The 21,452-nt window shown below is 47.5% G+C and overlaps 1 protein-coding gene across 4 annotated transcripts in view; it reads left to right on the plus strand.

The window, feature by feature from the left end:
* AFF4 (ALF transcription elongation factor 4) overlaps positions 1–21,452 on the plus strand; it is a 902,368-nt gene that overhangs the window by 426,374 nt on the left and 454,542 nt on the right. For 3 of the 4 annotated variants that reach the window (XM_069244725.1, XM_069244726.1, XM_069244728.1), the window contains 2 exons: positions 3,185–3,239; positions 15,966–16,003. In XM_069244725.1, coding sequence (XP_069100826.1) covers positions 3,185–3,239; positions 15,966–16,003 — 93 coding nt within the window. The remainder of the gene's footprint in view (positions 1–3,184; positions 3,240–15,965; positions 16,004–21,452) is intronic. The other variant, XM_069244727.1, reaches the window with a different exon arrangement.

Here is a 21,452-nt window from a genome sequence, read left to right on the forward strand (position 1 = left end):
TCGTAGAGTAGTCCGGGGGTCCTCCCTGAGGTGTTGGTTCTCCACCAGCCGAGTCAGGGTCGCCGGGTGCAGTGTTGCAAGTCTCACGCTTCTTGCGGGGAGATTGCAGAGTTCTTTAAAGCTGCTCCTTTGGATAAAGTTGCAGTCTTTTTGGAGCAGGTCCGCTGTCCTCGGGAGTTTCTTGTCGTCGTCGAAGCAGGGCAGTCCTCAGAGGATTCAGAGGTCGCTGGTCCCTTTGGAAGGCGTCGCTGGAACAGAGTTCTTTGGAAGGCAGGAGACAGGCCGGTGAGTTTCTGGAGCCAAGGCAGTTGTTGTCTTCTGGTCTTCCTCTGCAGGGGTTTTCAGCTAGGCAGTCCTTCTTGTTGTTGCAGGAATCTAATTTTCTAGGGTTCAGGGTAGCCCTTAAATACTAAATTTAAGGGCGTGTTTAGGTCTGGGGGGTTAGTAGCCAATGGCTACTAGCCCTGAGGGTGGGTACACCCTTTTTGTGCCTCCTCCCAAGGGGAGGGGGGTCACAATCCTAACCCTATTGGGGGAATCCTCCATCTGCAAGATGGAGGATTTCTAAAAGTTAGAGTCACCTCAGCTCAGGACACCTTAGGGGCTGTCCTGACTGGCCAGTGACTCCTCCTTGTTGCTTTCTTTGTTCCCTCCAGCCTTGCCGCCAAAAGTGGGGGCCGTGGCCGGAGGGGGCGGGCAACTCCACTAAGCTGGAGTGCCCTGCTGGGCTGTGACAAAGGGGTGAGCCTTTGAGGCTCACCGCCAGGTGTCACAGCTCCTGCCTGGGGGAGGTGTTAGCATCTCCACCCAGTGCAGGCTTTGTTACTGGCCTCAGAGTGACAAAGGCACTCTCCCCATGGGGCCAGCAACATGTCTCTAGTGTGGCAGGCTGCTGGAACTAGTCAGCCTACACAGACAGTCGGTTAAGTTTCAGGGGGCACCTCTAAGGTGCCCTCTGGGGTGTATTTTGCAATAAAATGTACACTGGCATCAGTGTGCATTTATTGTGCTGAGAAGTTTGATACCAAACTTCCCAGTTTTCAGTGTAGCCATTATGGTGCTGTGGAGTTCGTGTAAAACAGACTCCCAGACCATATACTCTTATGGCTACCCTGCACTTACAATGTCTAAGGTTTTGCTTAGACACTGTAGGGGTACAGTGCTCATGCACTGGTACCCTCACCTATGGTATAGTGCACCCTGCCTTGGGGCTGTAAGGCCTGCTAGAGGGGTGTCTTACCTATACTGCATGGGCAGTGAGAGGCTGGCATGGCACCCTGAGGGGAGTGCCATGTCGACTTACTCCTTTTGTTCTCACTAGCACACACAGGCTTGTAAGCAGGGTGTCTGTGCTGAGTGAGGGGTCTCTAGGGTGGCATAATACATGCTGCAGCCCTTAGAGACCTTCCCTGGCATCAGGGCCCTTGGTACCAGAGGTACCAGTTACAAGGGACTTATCTGGATGCCAGGGTGTGCCAATTGTGGAAACAATGGTACATTTTAGGTGAAAGAATACTGGTGCTGGGGCCTGGTTAGCAGGGTCCCAGCACACTTCTCAGTCAAGTCAGCATCAGTATCAGGCAAAAAGTGGGGGGTAACTGCAACAGGGAGCCATTTCTTTACACTAAGGTACTGTTAAGAAAAGGTTGTCTGGTTCTGGCAGACCGCATCCATGTTACCTTCCAGGTGAGGAAAAGTAGTAGTATTGTAGATTAAAGAAGATATCCTGTTCTCCGCGTATGTGTATCCCCCACCTTCATTATGCTTGCCCTAAGTTGTTAACACATTTACTTTGCCCCCGTCACCCTTACCTTAATGTCAGTGGCGGCCGGCAGTTTTAGGAGGGAGGGAGGGAGGGAGGTAGGTGGGCGAGAAGCACACTCACACTTTTAACACACAAACGCATGCAAATCCATTAACATCGCTCATAAACATTCAATCATGCGCATGCGCACCAAGCATTCATTTATAAAGATCACACCACACACACACACACTTACTTACCTTCAGCCTCGGAGGTCCCAGGAGGGTTGGGACTGCTGCCTTTCCCTCACTGGCTGAACCTGAAGGGCCTGGTTGAAGACAATGAGTGACGCTTCCCTCATCACCTGGCAGAGGGCCTTGAGGCACCTTTGCTGAGCCAAGGAGGTCACGCCCACAGGAGCTTTGACCTCTTCAGCCCAGCAAAGTTCAGCTCAGGCAGCCAGGAGTCTGCGCAAATCGCGCATGTCTGCTCCTGGCTGCCTGACCTGAACATGAAGAGTGTCTGTCAGGCTGACCTTTGTTAAGCCTGACAGCCACTCTTCATGAGGGGCAAAAGGTGGGGGGTGGGACTCCTACACCCTAAAGGGCTGGCCGCACCTGCTTAATGTACTATTTTGTCTCAAGAAGTCCATCACTTAATCATTGCATCATTCTCTGGGTAGTAAATAACCTGGTCGTTCTGTCCATTAGCATGAAATCTGCCCAACGATTATTTTGGTTGAAGTCATAAAAAATCTCATGGTGTTTCTGAGACATACTTTGCTATTCACCTGAAGTTCTTGCTTGTCCGACCTTTGTCCGTATCTGCAGTTGATTTGTTTTCCTTTTTTGCAGCAGATTTTGCAGATGTTGACAGGGTTTTATGGTTAAGGGCAGCCATAAAACCATTTTAATTTGTTCTAGTGGAATACATTGGAACTAAATCTGTCTCAAACTATATGGATTGTACAAATATTTTTGGTAATGCTTGTAAATCAGATGTAATTGAGACATTTCATAAAGCAAGGATTGTTGAAATTGTAGTGACAATATAGTAACCATGATATTTGACTAGTAATTTTTTAACACTTATCCATCTTTGGCTTTAGCACATCTTGTATAATTGAAATTAAAGACCATTTAAATGCTGTTGTTGGACCTGATGATAGCATACGTGTACATGTTTTACTGATTGGTGGGATTTTTTAATTTTAATTTTGGGTAAAGGCAGGGGCTCCTGCTTGAGCAGCACAATTCACCGTTTAAGTAACAAGGGCTGTAAAGGTGACGAGCTTGATCCATAGAATGGTGATTACTGCTGAGTATTATGAGCATTAGTCTTAGTACTTCCTACAGAAAGATGATATAAATATATATAATATAAATATATATTTATACATAAATATAGAATGATAATATAAATTGTTCTTTCTGCCCACAGGTTGCTTAAAGCAGATTTAAAAGTAAGCAGCAGTGAAGATAGTGATGCAGAACAGGTTTGCTCATTTGAGTTCATTATTTTTAATTTTTTTTTTTTAACATAGCTTATGTGAACGAGTGCATGATGATAAACTCAAATGACTGGCCAGAAGAAATTTGAGTCATGATTACACAAATAGACTTTGTATTTTCCTATTAATTTATACTGAAAAAAAAGCTTTTCTATCTGCTTCTTTGATTAGACCATTACTTTTAACCATATTCCTTTTACCAGTTGCAGAATACTATGTTCTCCAGTATTGGATCTTTCATAGATTCACATGCATGAGTCATCCCCGTCGTCGAGGTGGGAGCCTCACGGTAACTTTAAATATAAATAGCAGTAAGTGTATTACACTAGGCCACAATGGCTCAAATAGGCACTGTTATAGCCTATCAATGTTCTTTTATATAAAAAAAAAGAACCAATCAAGCGCCAGCACCCTCTAGAACACTCCCCACAGAGGCGGTTTCCCTCAGATTTTCTACCACACGTCATGTGAAGGGAGTCTGCCTGAGCTCTGCTCTGTTTTTTTTTCTGACAGACAGTTTTCTCTCAGAATTTGGATTTCCAATGGACAGGATTTCCCAGCAAACCAAAAAAGAGATTGTGACAGTTGTGGGAGAAAAATACTTCATATTGATGACCCCCACAAGAAGTGCATCTACTGCCACATCCAGACCATAAGGTGAGGGATTGTAAGATTCGTCACACCTTCAGTCAAAAAACCCTGAAAGACAGGGAGGGTAGACTTTTGTTATGGCTCCAAAAGCAGAAAGCCATGGAATACCCTCCTTTTGAAGAGGATGAAACCTCCTCGCAGACTACTCAGTCCCTAAAAAGGCCTAAAGGTGAAGAGAAACCTTCTGCAGAACCTCCATGGAAAGTTTAAAACAAAATCTAAAAACCTTTTTGTGGAAACATAGAAAGGTCAAGGGAGCTCTGCCTCATCATTATCAGAAACCAGGGTTAAGCCCTTAAAGGTTCACTCAGAGCCAACAACACCTTTGGGCGGGGGGAAAGGCACCTCCAAAAAGTCACCGAAGAAAAAAACCAGGAAGATATTCTTCAGACTCTGACAGAAAAGGCTCATCGACGACATCACTGTCAACGACCACGTCTACAGCAACAATGATGACGACAACTTCAATGTTCACCACGGCAGTGCTCCCTACGATACTTGCGTCGTCGCCATTTTCTTCGACAATAATCATCACATCTAGGATATACAAAAAGGCACTGTTGACGACATGGATATCGTCGAGAGACAAGCCACCAAAAACTCACTCGTCATCCGACCCGTCAACAAGACTCGAAGCAAAGCTTCCGAGGGAACTGTTGAAGAGGGAACCATTAAAGATGCAACCATTCACAATATCTTCATCGACGGCAGCCTCGTCGACGGCACACCTGACGACGGACACAGCAGGGGCAACGTCTGCGAGTGATTTCACCATGTACACTTAGGAAACAGGAAAGTTCCTTCCTCTCTCGCTAATAACAGTAGGAAAGAAGACATCTCCAGTCCTACCAATGCATACCTCCCCAAACAAGGTGTTACCGTACCTCCTCAACACTTATTTGATGACGACGATGATGTTCTTACTCAGGATGATGGAATGTTTGGAGTGGCCAACAGTCCGTCACAGCTTAACGTCAAATGTCAAGACCTGGATGACTATGGTGATGATGAGTATCAGGACAGCTATTCTTCATCCAGAGTCCAACCGGATCCGTTGTATTCTACAGATGGAAACATAGTCAACTCTGTCCCTATATCAAGGTCTTTGATAGCAGACCTCCAGACTATGTTGCAGGACTATTCCTGAAGGTTTCCGCCCTCACTACCAGCGACTACGTTCACGAAGCAGCATAACTTACAAGCGGGACTGTGCACTCCCCTCCCTAGCTATCCAAAAACACCACCCAGAACGGATACGAACATCCCTTTCGTACAGCCGCCTCAGGATGACCCACAGACGAAGAAAGAGAAGAGGGAGAAATACCTGAAACCACTCTTAGTGAGTGGGATAAATACCTGATTCCTACGCCGTCACCACAGGTGGCAGGACCGGTGGGTTCACCCCCACAGGACATATGGGGATTCCATAATTTGATGGAAAGAGCGGCTAAATGTTTTGAACTGCCCATTCTTTCTAGGGAAACTGATTGTTTCCTATATGACTTTAAGGAACCAACAAAAGTCAGTAAGAGCTATCCCTATAGTGGACTTCATATGGCAGGAAGGAGGATTGAAGGCAATGAGAAGTCCAGCTACAATATCTTCCCAAATCCCACATTTTGAGAAAGTATAAAGCCCCGGAGGATACTCCAGCTTGTTAAATTATGCAACCAAAGCTGGTTTCTGTGGTATCTCAAGCTGCACAATAATGTTCAAAAAGTCCTTCAACACCAACAACATCCCTGCCAGATAGTGAAGGACGTCGGCTGGACAACGTAGGGAATGGGTTCTCTTCAGTAGCAGCAGTAAAAGTCAAAGCTGCCAACTCGTTAGCCATATTAGGCAGATATGATCGGCAAATGTGGGCAGACATGTCCTCTTACGTTGACCTTTTGCCCGCGGATGCTAAACTAGAAGCAAAGAAGGTGTTGCAGGAAGGAGAGCAGATCTCAGCCGAAGTGATTGATTGTGCGATTGATATCTGTAAGGAAATGCCTCGTTGGCATGGTTACCCCCTGGCTTTTTGCCTTTTGTTGATGCTAGTTATGATTGAAAATGTGCTGGGACCCTGGTAACCAGGCCCCAGTACCAGTGTTCTTTCCCTCAACTTTACCTTTGTTCCCACAGTTGGCACAGCCCTGGCACACAGATAAGTCCCTTGTAAATGGTACCACATGTGAGGGCATATGTGCATGAGCACTATGCCCCTAGAGTGTCTAAGCAAAACCTTGGTAAGTGCAGGTTAGCCATAAAGAGTATATGGTCAGGGAGTCCGTCAATTACGAACCCTGCAGTTCCATAATGGCTACACTGAAATCTTGGAAGTTTGGTATCAAACGTCTCAGCACAATAAATGCACACTGATGCCAGTGTGGAATTTATTGTGAAAGGTGTCCTGAGCTGAGGTGACCCCTGCCTTTAGAAATCCTCCATCGTGAGATTGGAGGATTCCCCCAGTAGGATTTGGGATGTGCCCCCCTCCCCTCAGGCCTGTCATCCACATGTTTGCTGAAGAGACTTTCCCCATCATATACCATGTCAATTATCCTACTTTGAACCTCCAGCCTAAAAGAAGTAGATTTTAATCAGCCCTGTCTTCACAATACCGCTGCCCCTGACAGTTGTCTGAATCCTGTTAGTGAGATATTGTTGGAAGTTGGTTCTGTATATACTATCTCAAAGTGAGAGATAGTGTGCACAGAGTCCAAGGGTTCCCCTTAGAGGTTGATAGTGGCAAAATTAGATAATTCTAATGCTTTATTTTGTGGTAGTGTGGTCGAGCAGTAGGCTTATCAGAGGGTAGTGTTAAGCATTTGTTGTACACACAGAGGCAATAAATGAGAACACACACTCAAAGACTTAATTCCAGGCCAATAGGTTTTTATATAGAAAAATATATTTTCTTAATTTATTTTAGAACCACAAGATTCAAGATTTGAAGTAAATACATAAAATGCAAGGTACTCCACACAGGTAAGTAAGGAACTTTGAATTAAAGTAGTAGGACACACAGTATAGGTTAAAATGGCAATAAGCTATTTCAAAAGTGGACACAGGGCAAAAATCAACAGTTCCTGGGGGAGGTAAGCATGGTTAAGTTTCTGAGGTAAGTAAAGCACTTACAAGTTCAGTTTCTTGGCCATAGGCAGCCCACCATTGGGGGTTCAAGGCAACCCCAAAGTCACTGCACCAGCAACACAGGGCCGGTAAGGTGCAGAGGTCAAAGTAGGGCCCAAATAAATAGGAACCTATGGAGACTTGGGGTGCTCCGGTTCCAGTCTGCTAGTAGGTAAGTATCTGCGTCCTTGGGGAGCAGACCAGGGGCATTTTGTGGAACACTGGGGAGGGTCACAAGCAGGCACACAAAATACACCCTCAGTGGCACACGGGCTGCCAAGTGCAGTGAGCAAAGTAGGTGTGGGATTTTGCATTGGTTTCAACGGAGGGACCCAGGGTCACTTTGGCGCTGCAGGCACAGGGCACAGGAGGGCTTCTCGGGCCAGCCACCGACCGTGCAAGGATGAGGGTCTCCTGCTGGTCACTCCTGCACTGGTAGTTGGTTTCCCTTGGGTGTGGGGGCTGCGGGTGCAGTGCTTCTTCTAGGCATCGGGTTCTTTGTTACTGGGCAGTCATGGTCAGGGGGAGCCTCTGGATTCTCTATGCAGGCGTCGCTGTGGGGGTGCAGGGAGGTCGTCTCAGAGTGTCCAAGTTGTTGGAGTTGCCTGGGGGTCCTCTCTGCAGTGTTGGTTCTTCTGGACACGGGTCGGCGTTGGGTGCAGAGTGCTGGGGACTCATGCTTCTGGAGTGAGGCTGGAGTCCCTTCAAAGATGGTTTATTTGTTGTAGTTTTGGACAGAGCCGCTGTCCTCAGGAGTTTCTTGGTCCTTCAGATGCACGTCAGTCCTCTGAGTTCTCTGAGGTCGCTGGTCCCGCTGGATGCGTCGCTGTGCAGGTTCTTCGAGTCTGGAGACAGGCCGGTAGGGCTCAGGCCAAGTCAGTTGTCTGTCGTCCCCCGTGGGGCTTTCAGGTCAGCAGTCCTTCTTCTTGTTCAGGTCGTCAGGTAATTTGTTTTCCTGGGTTCAGGGTCGCCCCTGAATACAAAATTTAGGGGTGTGTTTAGGGCTGGAGGGCAGTAGCCAATGGCTACTGTCCCTGAAGGTGGCTACACCCTCCATGTGCCTCCTCCCTGTGGGAAGGGGGGCACATCCCTAATCCTATTGGGGGGAATCCTCCAAAGCAAGATGGAGGATTTCCTAAGGCAGGGGTCACCTCAGCTCAGGACACCTTAGGGACTGTCCTGGCTGGAGGGTGGTGACTCCTTGTTTTTCTCATTATCTCCTCCGGACTTGCTGCCAAAAGTGGGGGCTGTGCCCGGGGGGCTAGCTGGAGTGCCCTGGGCGTTGTAAAACCAGGCTGGAGCCTTTGAGGCTCACCACCAGGTGTTACAGTTCCTGCAGGGGGAGGTGTCAAGCACCTCCACCCAGTATAGGCTTTGTTCCTGGTCACAGAGTGCTCAAAGGCGCTCACCCCATATGGCCAGGAACTCGTCTGGATGTGGCAGGCTGGCAGAAACTGGTTGGGCTGGTATGCAGGGGGCATCACTAAGATGCCCTCGGTGTGCATTTCAAAATAAATCCCACACTGGCATCATGATTCCAAACTTCCCAGAATTCAGTATAGTCATTATGAACTGTGGAGTTTGTGTTTGACAAACTCCCAGACCATATACCTTTATGGATACCTTGAACTTACAATGTCTAAGAATTGGCTTAGACACTGTAGGGGCATAGTGCTCCCGCAGCTATGCCCTCATCTGTGGTATAGTGCACCCTGCTTTAGGGCTGTAAGGCCTGCTAGAGGGGTGACTTACAGATGGCACAGGAAGTGGGTTGAGGGCATGGCACCCTGAGGGGAGTGCCATGTCGACTTTGCATTTTCTCCCCACTAGCACACACAAGCTTTAAGGCAGTGTGCATGTGCTGGGTGGGGGTCCCCAGGATGGCATAATACATGCTGCAGCCCTTAGACACCTTCCCTGGCCACAGGGCCCTTGATAACAGGGGTACTAGTTACAAGGGACTTATCTGCTTGCCAGGACTGTGCCAATTGTGGGAACAAAGGTACAGTTTAGGGAAAGAACATAGGTGCTGGGGCCTGGTTAGCAGGATCCCAGCACACTTCTCAGTCAATTCAGCAACAATATCAGGCAAAACGTGTGTGTGTGTCTGGGGGGGGGGGGGGGGTGATAACTGCAACAAGGAGCCATTTTCCTACACCAACAATCTGTTGAAAAGGGGGACCTTTTCTCTTACCTGTTCTCCAGCTCACTGTCACTAGGGACACATCACTAATGGGATGAGGTGCACATCACTAATGGGATGAGGTGCACATCTGAAGGATCTCGCGATACAGGGTATATGGGACAACAAGCGCATAGTGTAGGAAAGTACCATCTTTCTAGCAGAGTTATCCCCATTTTGTGACTGATGTCAGTGTATTTAGACTGTAGTTCACTGGGATCCTGATAACCAGAACCCCAGTGGCTGTGCTCTCTCCTCTAAATCTGGTTGCTTGGTAACTTTTTTCACCCTCAATTGGCATAGTGGTGCACTCACCTAAGTCCCTAGTATATAGTACTTAGTTACCGAGGGCATTGGTACACCATAGGTCTCCCATGGGATGCAGCATGTATTGTCATTCTTGGGAGCCCATGCAAACTGTGCCTGCAGGCCTGCCATTGCAGCCTGTGTGAAATGGTGCATGCACCCTTTCACCACAGATATAAGGCTTATATCGTGGTCACTGCACTTCGACACAATAAGTCACCCTTCTGGTAGACCTTTCAACCTAAGGAAAGGGTGCTTGTCCCTAAGTGTGAGGGTACTGTTTCAAGATCAGGGAACCTCTACAAGTCCCAGCCTCCATTCCCTGGGCTTTGTAAGTGCAGGGAAGCCATATTAAGGTATGTAGTGGACCCTGGTCAACACAAGTGGTCCAACTACATAATGGCTTTTCCGAACCTAGGCATGTTTGGTATCAAACATGTTGGAATCATGTAATTGCACTGAGTCCAGATCCCCTGTACTCTGGGGGCTCATTAGAGGATCCCCCAGTTCTGCCTGTGCAGCCTTTCGAGGTCTGGCTGACACCAGACACTGTTCTGCATTCCTGCTGGTGAGCCTGGCTCAAGCACAGGAAGGCAGAACAAAGGATTTCCTGTGTATTAGGGTCCAAGGCTGGGGTGACCTCTGAGTGCCACCAGACTGCTTTGAATGGCACATTTAGTGCCCTCCTTGCATAATCCAGTTGGCACCAGTTCAGGAACCCCCAGTTCCTGCTCTGACGCGAAACTGCACAAAGGACAGGAGTGTATACCCCCATGTCCAGCTCCTCCCCTGGGGAGGTGCACAGAACTCTACCAGGTAGCCAGTTGATTCTGCCATCTTAGAAAAAAATGGGCAGAGGCCCCTGGGAGCATCTGACTGGTGAGGTCGGGTAAACAACGTCGCTGACCCCATCTGAAAGTTGGGTCACTTCAGAGAGTGACCAACCCCCTTTTAGGGTTACTTAAGGGCTACGGCAAGGGTTGGTCTTCAGATTCTTAAGGCAAGACTCTACAAGGAACTCCATGCAAGACATCTTCTGCTTATTGCTTCTGGAACTACTGCTGGTCTGCTTCTGATTGGAACATTGCAGAATTCTTGCAGAATCCAGAGAAACAATGTCCAAGGCTCTGCATCCTCCAGGGTCAAAAGGACTCAGTTTGCACCTGGAAACTCGAAGGAGTCTCCCATGGAGTGAAGGAGTCACTCACCTGCATCCACAAGCACCTCAAGCCAGTGTTGACCGGCTGGTGGGGATCTGCTGTCCCATGGACATCAAAAGGCTCTTTTACAGAGGAGGTGGGTCTGAGGCCACTTCTGGGTCTTGCTTGCCTTCTGATCAGTACGGGAGACTATAGGCCCCTGCCACTGGACAGTCACCCCTGTGCACTGTGACTGTTGTCCTTAGCATGGCTTTTTGACTCTTCCTCCAGGAGGTTTCAGGCGCCAAGAAGTCCTGGCCTCCAGAACTCTGCAACTCAAAGATCAACCCCTGTCCTTTAACTCCTGCAACATAGCACTTCAGTTTTGTTCTGCTGCTGAAGCCTCCTTGTGACTCTATATGTTCAACGCCCCTGTGTCCTTGCCCGTGGGTCACTCCTGGGGGCTCCTACGATCAATGCTGGCCTTCCTTCTTGTTGAGGGCCAGCCCTGACTTCCCCCTCTAAGGTAGAGTCTCCCCGACCTTGCTCTGCAAACACATCTTCAGCTCCTGCTTGCATTTGCCGGCGCTTGCTGCTGACCTGGCTGACCACTGAACCTCCTGCAATCTGGCGACCATCTAGGGACAGCTCGTAGGCAACTCCTAGGATCTTCTGAGGCTCCTGGACCCTTGCAGCTGGACTTCTTCCTCCACCGACTTACAGTAACTTTACCTCTAGGAAGGTGGGCAGTGCCACCTGGGCATCTCAGAGGGTGCTGCACTCTGTCCCTTTCAGGGCTTCCAGGTCTAGAATCCGTCTCTGCGTTTAACCAGCCTGGTCCCCTGTTGTGACAGCAGCCGGACAATCCAAGGCTTCCACTGACTTCAGAGAGAGTCCCTTCTCTTCTCTAGATCCGGGTCCCCTGGTGTAGGTACTCCTGTCTTCTGGGTATCCTGGGGTGGGGGCACTCTTCAACCTTCCTTTGTGTCTGTTGGTTTCCCCTGGGTCCACTGGGAAGGGTGCTGAAACAAACAAACTCCAACCACTACTTCCATGTGTTAGTCAATGGGATGACTGGGTAGGTAACTACTTTGCACTTCCCATACTTACCTCTGGTGTTCTCATCCAGCCCCTAGCTAACTACTACACTTACCTTGGTTGGGTTCACTATTTCGCCTTCCACTTACTTAGTGTGTGGTTTCACTCCTAACCCCCACACACACACCCCCCCACCCCAAATCGCCCCTGTATATTTGATGCTATTTCTGGTTGTTGTTCTATGAAAAGATTGTGTGTAGATATCTCCAAAGAGAGAGATACCAATGCTATTCTTGTAGTTAGTGCTGTAATAAAGAATCCTTTATGTTCGATGGCATGTGTAGCTGCAGATACACATGCTTTGCTTAAGCCCGCCATCTAGTGTTGGGCTCAGAGTGTTACAAGTTGTTTTTCTTCGAAGGAGCTTTTCTGAGTCACGAGATCGAGTGACTACTCTGTGATGTTGTACATGGGCATCGAGTCCTTTCTCAGATTGTTTTCTTTCTGCCGTAGAGTTTCTGACGTGTTCCCTCTTGCTCCGGTAGATCTTGGGTTGGTACTGTCTGAACTTCTTCATCTTTCCTTTAAACATCGGTATTGTTTTCGAACATGTTTTCCTTATCGCCTACCTGGAGCTTCAAGCTGTTCACTTAGCCTTAAAAGCATTCCTTCCTCACCTCATTCACTAGGCTATCCTAGTCCGGGTGGACAACATGAAAAATGAAAAGGGGGGGGGGGGGTCTGAACTGCTCAGTGTAAGGTCTGACCACCCCCTTCACTTTGTTCGCCTATCCCGTCCTGCTAGACAAATTTATATACATTCTGCCAGTGAGCATGGTACTTTCACCAAATGAAACTTCTCTCGACTAACCTAACAAAGACAGCGTTCTAGAAGAAAGATGTTGGATTCTTTTCCAGAGCCACTTAGGTTTTTTGATTTGTGCTTGATGCTTTTAGCTGTAAAATAGCACAATAAATCAAAGCTGAGTGATAGATTAACAAAATCATTTTGAATAGTTTGGTCTTAAATCCCTAAATCTTTCCCTTCTGGATGAGGCATTGGGTCCAACATATAAGTGAACTATGGTTAAATCCTACTGATAAGAACATTTAGGACGTACAGTTTGTTATAAATGTCACACTTGTTTGTTATGTCATAACTGACGTAAATAGTTTTTTCGGAATGTTTTTTAATTGCAGTTATGTACAGTGTGAAAAAAAGCTTATTTTCCTCTGCGGTCATTGTAAGGAAATGCCTCCTTGGCATGGTTGCCCCCTGACTTTTTGCCTTTGCTGATGCTATGTTTACAATTGAAAGTGTGCTGAGGCCTGCTAACCAGGCCCCAGCACCAGTGTTCTTTCCCTAACCTGTACTTTTGTATCCACAATTGGCAGACCCTGGCATCCAGATAAGTCCCTTGTAACTGGTACTTCTAGTACCAAGGGCCCTGATGCCAAGGAAGGTCTCTAAGGGCTGCAGCATGTCTTATGCCACCCTGGAGACCTCTCACTTAGCACAGACACACTGCTTACCAGCTTGTGTGTGCTAGTGAGAACAAAACGAGTAAGTCGACATGGCACTCCCCTCAGGGTGCCATGCCAGCCTCTCACTGCCTATGCAAGTATAGGTCAGTCACCCCTCTAGCAGGCCTTACAGCCCTAAGGCAGGGTGCACTATACCATAGGTGAGGGTACCAGTGCATGAGCATGGTACCCCTACAGTGTCTAAACAAAACCTTAGACATTGTAAGTGCAGGGTAGCCATAAGAGTATATGGTCTGGGAGTTTGTCAAACACGAACTCCACAGCACCATAATGGCTACACTGAAAACTGGGAAGTTTGGTATCAGACTTCTCAGCACAATAAATGCACACTGATGCCAGTGTACTTTTTATTGCAAAATACACCCCAGAGGGCACCTTAGAGGTGCCCCCTGAAACTTAACCGACTGTCTGTGTAGGCTGACTAGTTCCAGCAGCCTGCCACACTAGAGACATGTTGCTGGCCCCATGGGGAGAGTGCCTTTGTCACTCTGAGGCCAGTAACAAAGCCTGCACTGGGTGGAGATGCTAACACCTCCCCCAGGCAGGAGCTGTAACACCTGGCGGTGAGCCTCAAAGGCTCACCCCTTTGTCACAGCCCAGCAGGGCTTTCCAGCTTAGTGGAGTTGCCCGCCCCCTCCGGCCACAGCCCCCACTTTTGGCGGCAAGGCTGGAGGGAACAAAGAAAGCAACAAGGAGGAGTCACTGGCCAGTCAGGACAGCCCCTAAGGTGTCCTGAGCTGAGGTGACTCTAACTTTTAGAAATCCTCCATCTTGCAGATGGAGGATTCCCCCAATAGTGTTAGGATTGTGACCCCCTCCCCTTGGGAGGAGGCACAAAGAGGGTGTACCCACCCTCAGGGCTAGTAGCCATTGGCTACTAACCCCCCAGACCTAAACACGCCCTTAAATTTAGTATTTAAGGGCTACCCTGAACCCTAGAAAATTAGATTCCTGCAACAACAAGAAGAAGGACTGCCTAGCTGAAAACCCCTGCAGAGGAAGACCAGAAGACAACAACTGCCTTGGCTCCAGAAACTCACCGGCCTGTCTCCTGCCTTCCAAAGAACTCTGCTCCAGCGACGCCTTCCAAAGGGACCAGCGACCTCTGAATCCTCTGAGGACTGCCCTGCTTCGACGACGACAAGAAACTCCCGAGGACAGCGGACCTGCTCCAAAAAGACTGCAACTTTATCCAAAGGAGCAGCTTTAAAGACCCCTGCAATCTCCCCGCAAGAAGCGTGAGACTTGCAACACTGCACCCGGCGACCCCGACTCGGCTGGTGGAGAACCAACACCTCAGGGAGGACCCCCGGACTACTCTACGACTGTGAGTACCAAAACCTGTCCCCCCTGAGCCCCCACAGCGCCGCCTGCAGAGGGAATCCCGAGGCTTCCCCTGACCGCGACTCTCTGAAACCTAAGTCTCGACGCCTGGAAAAGACCCTGCACCCGCAGCCCCCAGGACCTGAAGGACCGGACTTTCACTGCAGAAGTGACCCCCAGGAGTCCCTCTCCCTTGCCCAAGTGGAGGTTTCCCCGAGGAAGCCCCCCCTTGCCTGCCTGCAGCGCTGAAGAGATCCCTTGATCTCTCATTGACTTCCATTGCGAACCCGACGCTTGTTCTAACACTGCACCCGGCCGCCCCCGCGCCGCTGAGGGTGAAATTTCTGTGTGGGCTTGTGTCCCCCCCGGTGCCCTACAAAACCCCCCTGGTCTGCCCTCCGAAGACGCGGGTACTTACCTGCTGGCAGACTGGAACCGGGGCACCCCCTTCTCTCCATTGAAGCCTATGCGTTTTGGGCACCACTTTGAACTCTGCACCTGACCGGCCCTGAGCTGCTGGTGTGGTAACTTTGGGGTTGCTCTGAACCCCCAACGGTGGGCTACCTTGGACCAAGAACTGAACCCTGTAAGTGTCTTACTTACCTGGTAAAACTAACAAAAACTTACCTCCCCCAGGAACTGTGAAAATTGCACTAAGTGTCCACTTTTAAAATAGCTATTTGTGAATAACTTGAAAAGTATACATGCAATTGAAATGATTCAAAGTTCCTAATGTACTTACCTGCAATACCTTTCAAACAAGATATTACATGTTAAATTTTAACCTGTTTTTCTTAAAATAAACTAAGAAAATATATTTTTCTATAACAAAACCTATTGGCTGGATTTGTCTCTGAGTGTGTGTACCTCATTTATTGTCTATGTGTATGTACAACAAATGCTTAACACTACTCCTTGGATAAGCCTACTGCTCGACCACACTACCACAAAATAGAGCATTAGTATTATCTCTTTTTACCACTATTTTACCTCTAAGGGGAACCCTTGGACTCTGTGCATGCTATTCCTTACTTTGAAATAGCACATACAGAGCCAACTTCCTACAGTCATGAACAATGTTCCATTTCTGGAGTTGGAGGCTTCCTCTTTCAGTCCATGTTTATGTCTATGTTTTAAGCATCACAACTCGAATTATCACCACAAAATTAACTTAACAGGTGTTTTCGGACTAGGATTTTCAGTTGACACATTCCAGTTGTGCATACCAACACATTTAGGTTTCTAAGCATTCTGTACAACGAGCCATTCATTTTTGCTTGTGAAGAAATAGCCATACTTGTTCTAGCAGACCCCATTCATGATGGTGGTGTGAGGCAAATCATTTAAAGTCTGCATGGCATATGATTCATGGTTAATAACTAATTCTGTGACAATGTATCTTGTTTTTAGGACTGCGATAAAACTGTACCACGGAACACACCTGGAAGGTAAACTTCGTTAATTTCCTGCAATGTAGATTGTGATAACCAACATTTTTGCCAAATTGTTTGCTAAATTACCCCTAAAACAAGAGGCTCAATTTAGTGCTTTTGTCAAATCAAGAAGTTATAGTAGTGTTTTTTTCCCTTTTAAAGAGCATATTTTATAATACAGAAGGACTTCGTATGTTTTGGATTAATACAATAGATCTGTATCATTAATTGGAAAGATCACATTAAGGTGAGATAAAAGATAATGCTTTATGGTATTATAATGTACTAATGTGGTACCCAAGATATTTAAGACAGCCGTAACCGTACAAAACATTGTAGGTCGAAAGATAACTTTTGCTAAACATGGAGACTATCCTGTTTGTCAACTCCAATCTGGGTCTATAAATGAACTCTTTCAAGTCAATTTTAAACCCAGAGCAAAGAATGCAGTACTTAAGGATCAGGATAGCTACCTCAGGCAAAATTGCCCCCTTTGGAAGACTCATCTGTATGATTTACGATTGTTAATCTAACAACGATGACAGTAGCATCAGTCAGACAAAAACCTCTCCTGGGAGACACTGTTGTGTGTATTTTTCTGGCTTCCATTGCCAGACTGCGTAAGGGTCCACTACAAGCATGCTTGTAGAGCAGTGGTGTCAGAAGGTGGGAGACTGGGAAAAAACAGTAATACTGAAAATCTTTGCTACTCATTATTTCGGGTGGTGGTGAAAGACAAGGATCATGCTGCAGGGAGTTGATTCTCATAGATGCATCACTGGAAGGCTTAGGATTGCACATGGGAAAGCTGTCTGCACAGGACAGATGGCCACCATTAGTTAAGTGCCTCATCTGGACCTTAGATTCTTCCGTCAATCCTTTGTAAAGGCAATACTAATGTAGTCAAACAATTTAATAATCATGCCCTGTATCACAAATCAAGATAGAACACAGTCAAAAGTCTTGTCAAGGAAGGAAAAATTGATCCAGCACTGGTTTCTGGTGAGGAACATTTCTCTGATGGTAATACGCTTCCCAGGTGTACAGAACTCTAAAGCGAGCAAGTTCAACAGGCTTCTTCCAGAGCAGAGCATGTCAAATGGAGCTAAACGTTCTTTAACACAACTTTGATGAATTGAGAACTTCACGGTTAGACTTGTTTATTCAACGAGAAAATGTAAAATGCCATGTCTTTGCAGGCAGGATCCTAGAGCATATTTGAGATCAAGACCATTTTTATCATTGTTCATATGCTTTCAAGTGAAGAGGTACTATGAATGGTGCTTTTAGAGACAGGTGGGCCCGAGAACTTGTCACAAAGAGATGATAAAAATCTGTTGTTCAATTCTCCTCGGTTTAATTGCGTTTGACTGCTGTCGCAGATTAGAGAAGGATGTATCTCAGAAATCCCTTTTCACCATCCCATTCATTAAGGATTTCTTTGGGGGTCTGGTGAAAGTGTTACTCTGGTCAGGAGGCTTGCCTTTCCTTGGGAACTTAATATTGTTCTTTCCATCTAATGAGTCCCTTTTCAAACCCATGCGCAAAGCATATGTAGCACACTTTTTTATAGAAAGTGGCTCTTCTTTTTTCCATAGAATTGGACAGAATAGTGAGAGTTTCAGAATCTGTGTACAGACGAACTATATCTGGTTTTCAACCATAAGAAGGTTTCCTTAAAAGATCTTGATAAAAATTTGCCAAGCGTCAACCTAAAAATTGGTGCACAAATTCTCTAAGCATTACTACTTATATTCTGACTCCAGAAGAGATGCTCAGGCCTCCTTGTGTATCTTATTTAATTAGTAATTTACCTCTTCACAGTAGCCCTTGAAGCCTTCAACCAGGGTTTTGTGTAATTTAGTTTGCTTCTTTTCTGTATTCACAGGGTGTGCATTATCCCGCCATCTAGTGGTTGGGTCTGGAATTGTTCTCTTTTTTTTGGGGGGGTGTCATCACCCAGTTGGTGGTATGTCATCCCCTTGTGTGACATCAGAAGTGGACCCTTCTTCTTTATCCTTGGCAATATATCCCGCCAGTACTAGCCACGTGGTCAGAGAATGAAGGTAGGTTCGGGTCATGGAGAACACCTCCTTCAAATTCTTCCCCAACTGCCACCACCATTTTGTCTAGAGAGACCCCCTACAAGGAAGGTCTGCAATTTATCGCCCCAAAGATCGAGATGAGGAATGTGAGGGCTGTGCAGTGTTGGTACCTAGGACCCTAAAAGTACTTCAAGGCCAGAAGCTAGAACATTACACCATGACTAGCATCCAGAAGGAACAAGTTTTGCTTAAGGACCTCTGCCTGTCGAGCGAAGGTGAGGAGAACGTCGAAGAGGCAGAGAATGCCCAAGGATAAGACTCTGATTTCGAGATCTATTAGGTGGATGTTGCAAAAAGGCAACCGGCAGAGACCCCCTCGAAGAAGACCACATTTTTTTTAAAAAAAAGGTAATGAGACTACTGAAAGCCTCAGACAGTAAACACCAGAGGTCAGCCTCCGTGTTGAAGCACTCCACGACTCGAGTTTAGCTGAAGCATAAATAACCACATGGGCCCAGAACGAGGAAGACCGATGGGGCCCGTGTAACAGTGAAACCCTCATGGCACCATCTGGTTGAGAGCTACCAAAGGAGGAGGTGAAAGTCAACAGACCCGTCAAAGCTGAAAAAGAACGTTGCAGATGCTTGACACCGAACAAAAAGGACCCGAGGTCAAATGAAAAAAGAGAAGGATTGAGGTTGAATTGGTTTTTCTCCTACAGCATAAGAAGGAATTTGATGAATCTCTGAAGGTTTTTAGAATTCCTACCAAGCCTTCAACTTGGACCGAGGCAGAAGAGTACTTGTCTGCCCCGGAGGCCCTGCAACAACGAAACCTCACAAAGAGGAACAAAAAGAAATCTAAAAACTCAAAGGGTGCGAAACGGCAGCAAGGAGTCATGACAGGACCTTAACATCAACTTACCAGAAGGAGTTGACAGCTTTCCTTTGAAACCATCACCCACCAGATGACCTAGCCCTTTAGAACAACTCTGCCTGGTGGGCAGAAAAATTGAGAGGGAGGCTGCAACCCAGTGGCAGATTGTCAATTCCAGTGCCCTACTGAACCGATACAGACACCAGCAGTGGGACGTTATCGAGTTCCTCATGCAGCATCTCCCAGACGAGTATAAAAAAAGAGCCAAGGCCAAGATGCAGGAAGGGAAAAACATTGCGAACACCTACCTGAAGTTGGCATTGGACGCTGCAGACACTACAAACAGGCAAATGTGCACAGGCACTACACTAAGGCGCCATGTTTGACTCTGGGTACTCAGCTTGAAACCAGAGTTACAGGCCTCTGTCATCAATATGCCCTTCAAAGGAGATACCTTATTCAAAAGACAGTCGAGTATTTGAAGCAACTCAAAAAGGACAATGAGATAGCCAATGCAATGGGGGCTCTACAATTTAGAGGCAAATTCAGAAGGGGAGGAAACATAGCCCGAAGACCCTCTGGCAGAGCACCCTATTCATTGGCCAGCACTAGCCGAAAGGTAGCTCTCACCAAACCACACAGCAGAGCACATCCAGCTAGATAGCCTTTACGTGCAAGAGAAAAGGGAAGAGTACAAGCTCCCTGAAGAGTAGGAGCTACAAGCAAGTGACTGTCCCATCCACACCAGCCCCTGCATAACACCAGGGAGGCAGAATAAAAGAGTTCCCATAGGAGTGGGGGAAAAAAACACCTCAGACAAATGGATCTTAAACATGATACATCACGGATACTGAATAGAACTTCTCAGGGAACCACCTCAAAGTCCCCCAAAAGCCAAGACATTTTATGGGGAAGACATCATTCAAATAAGGAGAGATAAAAGATCTCTTGCAAAAAAAAGCCATCGAAAGGGTCCCAACAAAGGAAACTATTCTCCATACTTCTTGATCCCGAAACATGATCTAACTCTTGAGACTAATTGTAAGGAAATGCCTCCTTGGCATGGTTACCCCCTGACGTTTTGCCTTTGCTGATGCTAAGTTTTGATTTGAAAGTGTGCTGAGGCCTGCTAATCAGACCCTAGCACCAGTGTTCTTTCCCTAACCTGTACTTTTGTTTCCACAATTGGCACACCCTGGCATCCAGGTAAGTCCCTTGTAATTGGTACCAAGGGCCCTGATGCCAGGGAAGGTCTCTAAGGGCTGCAGCATGTCTTATGCCACCCTGGAGATCCCTCACTCAGCACAAACACACTGCTTGCCAGCTTGTGTGTGCTAGTGGGGATAAAAAAGACTAAGTCGACATGGCACCCCCCCCTCAGGGTGCCATGCCAGCCTCACACTGCCTATGAAGTATAGATAAGTCACCCCTCTAGCAGGCCTTACAGCTCTAAGGCAGGGTGCACTATACCATAGGTGAGGGCATAAGTACATGAGCACTATGCCCCTACAGTGTCTAAGCAAAACCTTAGACATTGTAAGTGCAGGGTAGCCATAAGAGTATATGGTCTGGGAGTCTGTCATGCACGAACTCCACAGCACCATAATGGCTACACTGAAAACTGGGAAGTTTGGTATCAAACTTCTCAGCACAATAAATGCACACTGATGCCAGTGTACATTTTATTGTAACATACACCCCAGAGGGCACCTTAGAGGTGCCACCTGAAACCTTAACCGACTACCCGTGTAGGCTGACTGGTTTTAGCAGCCTGCCACACTCCAGACATGTTGCTGGCCACATGGGGAGAGTGCCTTTGTCACTCTGTGGCTAGTAACAAAGCCTGTACTGGGTGGAGATGCTTCTCACCTCCCCCTGCAGGAACTTTAACACCTGGCAGTGAGCCTTAAAGGCTCACCCCCTTTGTTACAGCTCCCCAGGGCATTCCAGCTAGTGGAGTTGCCCGCCCCCTGCGGCCATGGCCCCACTTTTGGCGGCAAGGCTGGAGGAGATAATGAGAAAAACAAGGAGGGGTCGCTGGCCAGTCAGGACAGCCCCTAAGGCAACCTGAGCTGAGGTGACTCTGACTTTTAGAAATCCTCCATCTTGCAGATGGAGGATTCCCCCAATAGGGCTAGGAATGTGCCCCCCTCCCCTCAGGGAGGAGGCACAAAGAGGGTGTAGCCACCCTCAGGGCTAGTAGCCTTTGGCTACTAACCCCCCAGACCTAAACACACACCTAAAGTCAGTATTTAGGGGCTCCCCAGAAGCTAGGCACTCAGATTCCTGCAACCTAAGAAGAAGAGGACTGCTAAGCTGAAAAACCGTGGAGAGAAGATGGAGACACCAACAGCTCTACCGGCCTGTCTCCTCACTTCTCAAGACACTGCTCCAGCGACGCTTTCCACAGGGACCAGCGACCTCTGAAGCCTCAGAGGACTGCCCTGCATCTAGAAGGACCAAGACCTCCCGTGGACAGCGGCTCTGTTCACCAAAGACTGCAACTTTGCAACAAAGAAGCAACTTTGAAACAACACGCGTTT

The sequence above is a fragment of the Pleurodeles waltl genome, chromosome 7 (genome assembly GCF_031143425.1).
Source record: "Pleurodeles waltl isolate 20211129_DDA chromosome 7, aPleWal1.hap1.20221129, whole genome shotgun sequence".
NCBI classification, from domain to species: domain Eukaryota; kingdom Metazoa; phylum Chordata; class Amphibia; order Caudata; family Salamandridae; genus Pleurodeles; species Pleurodeles waltl.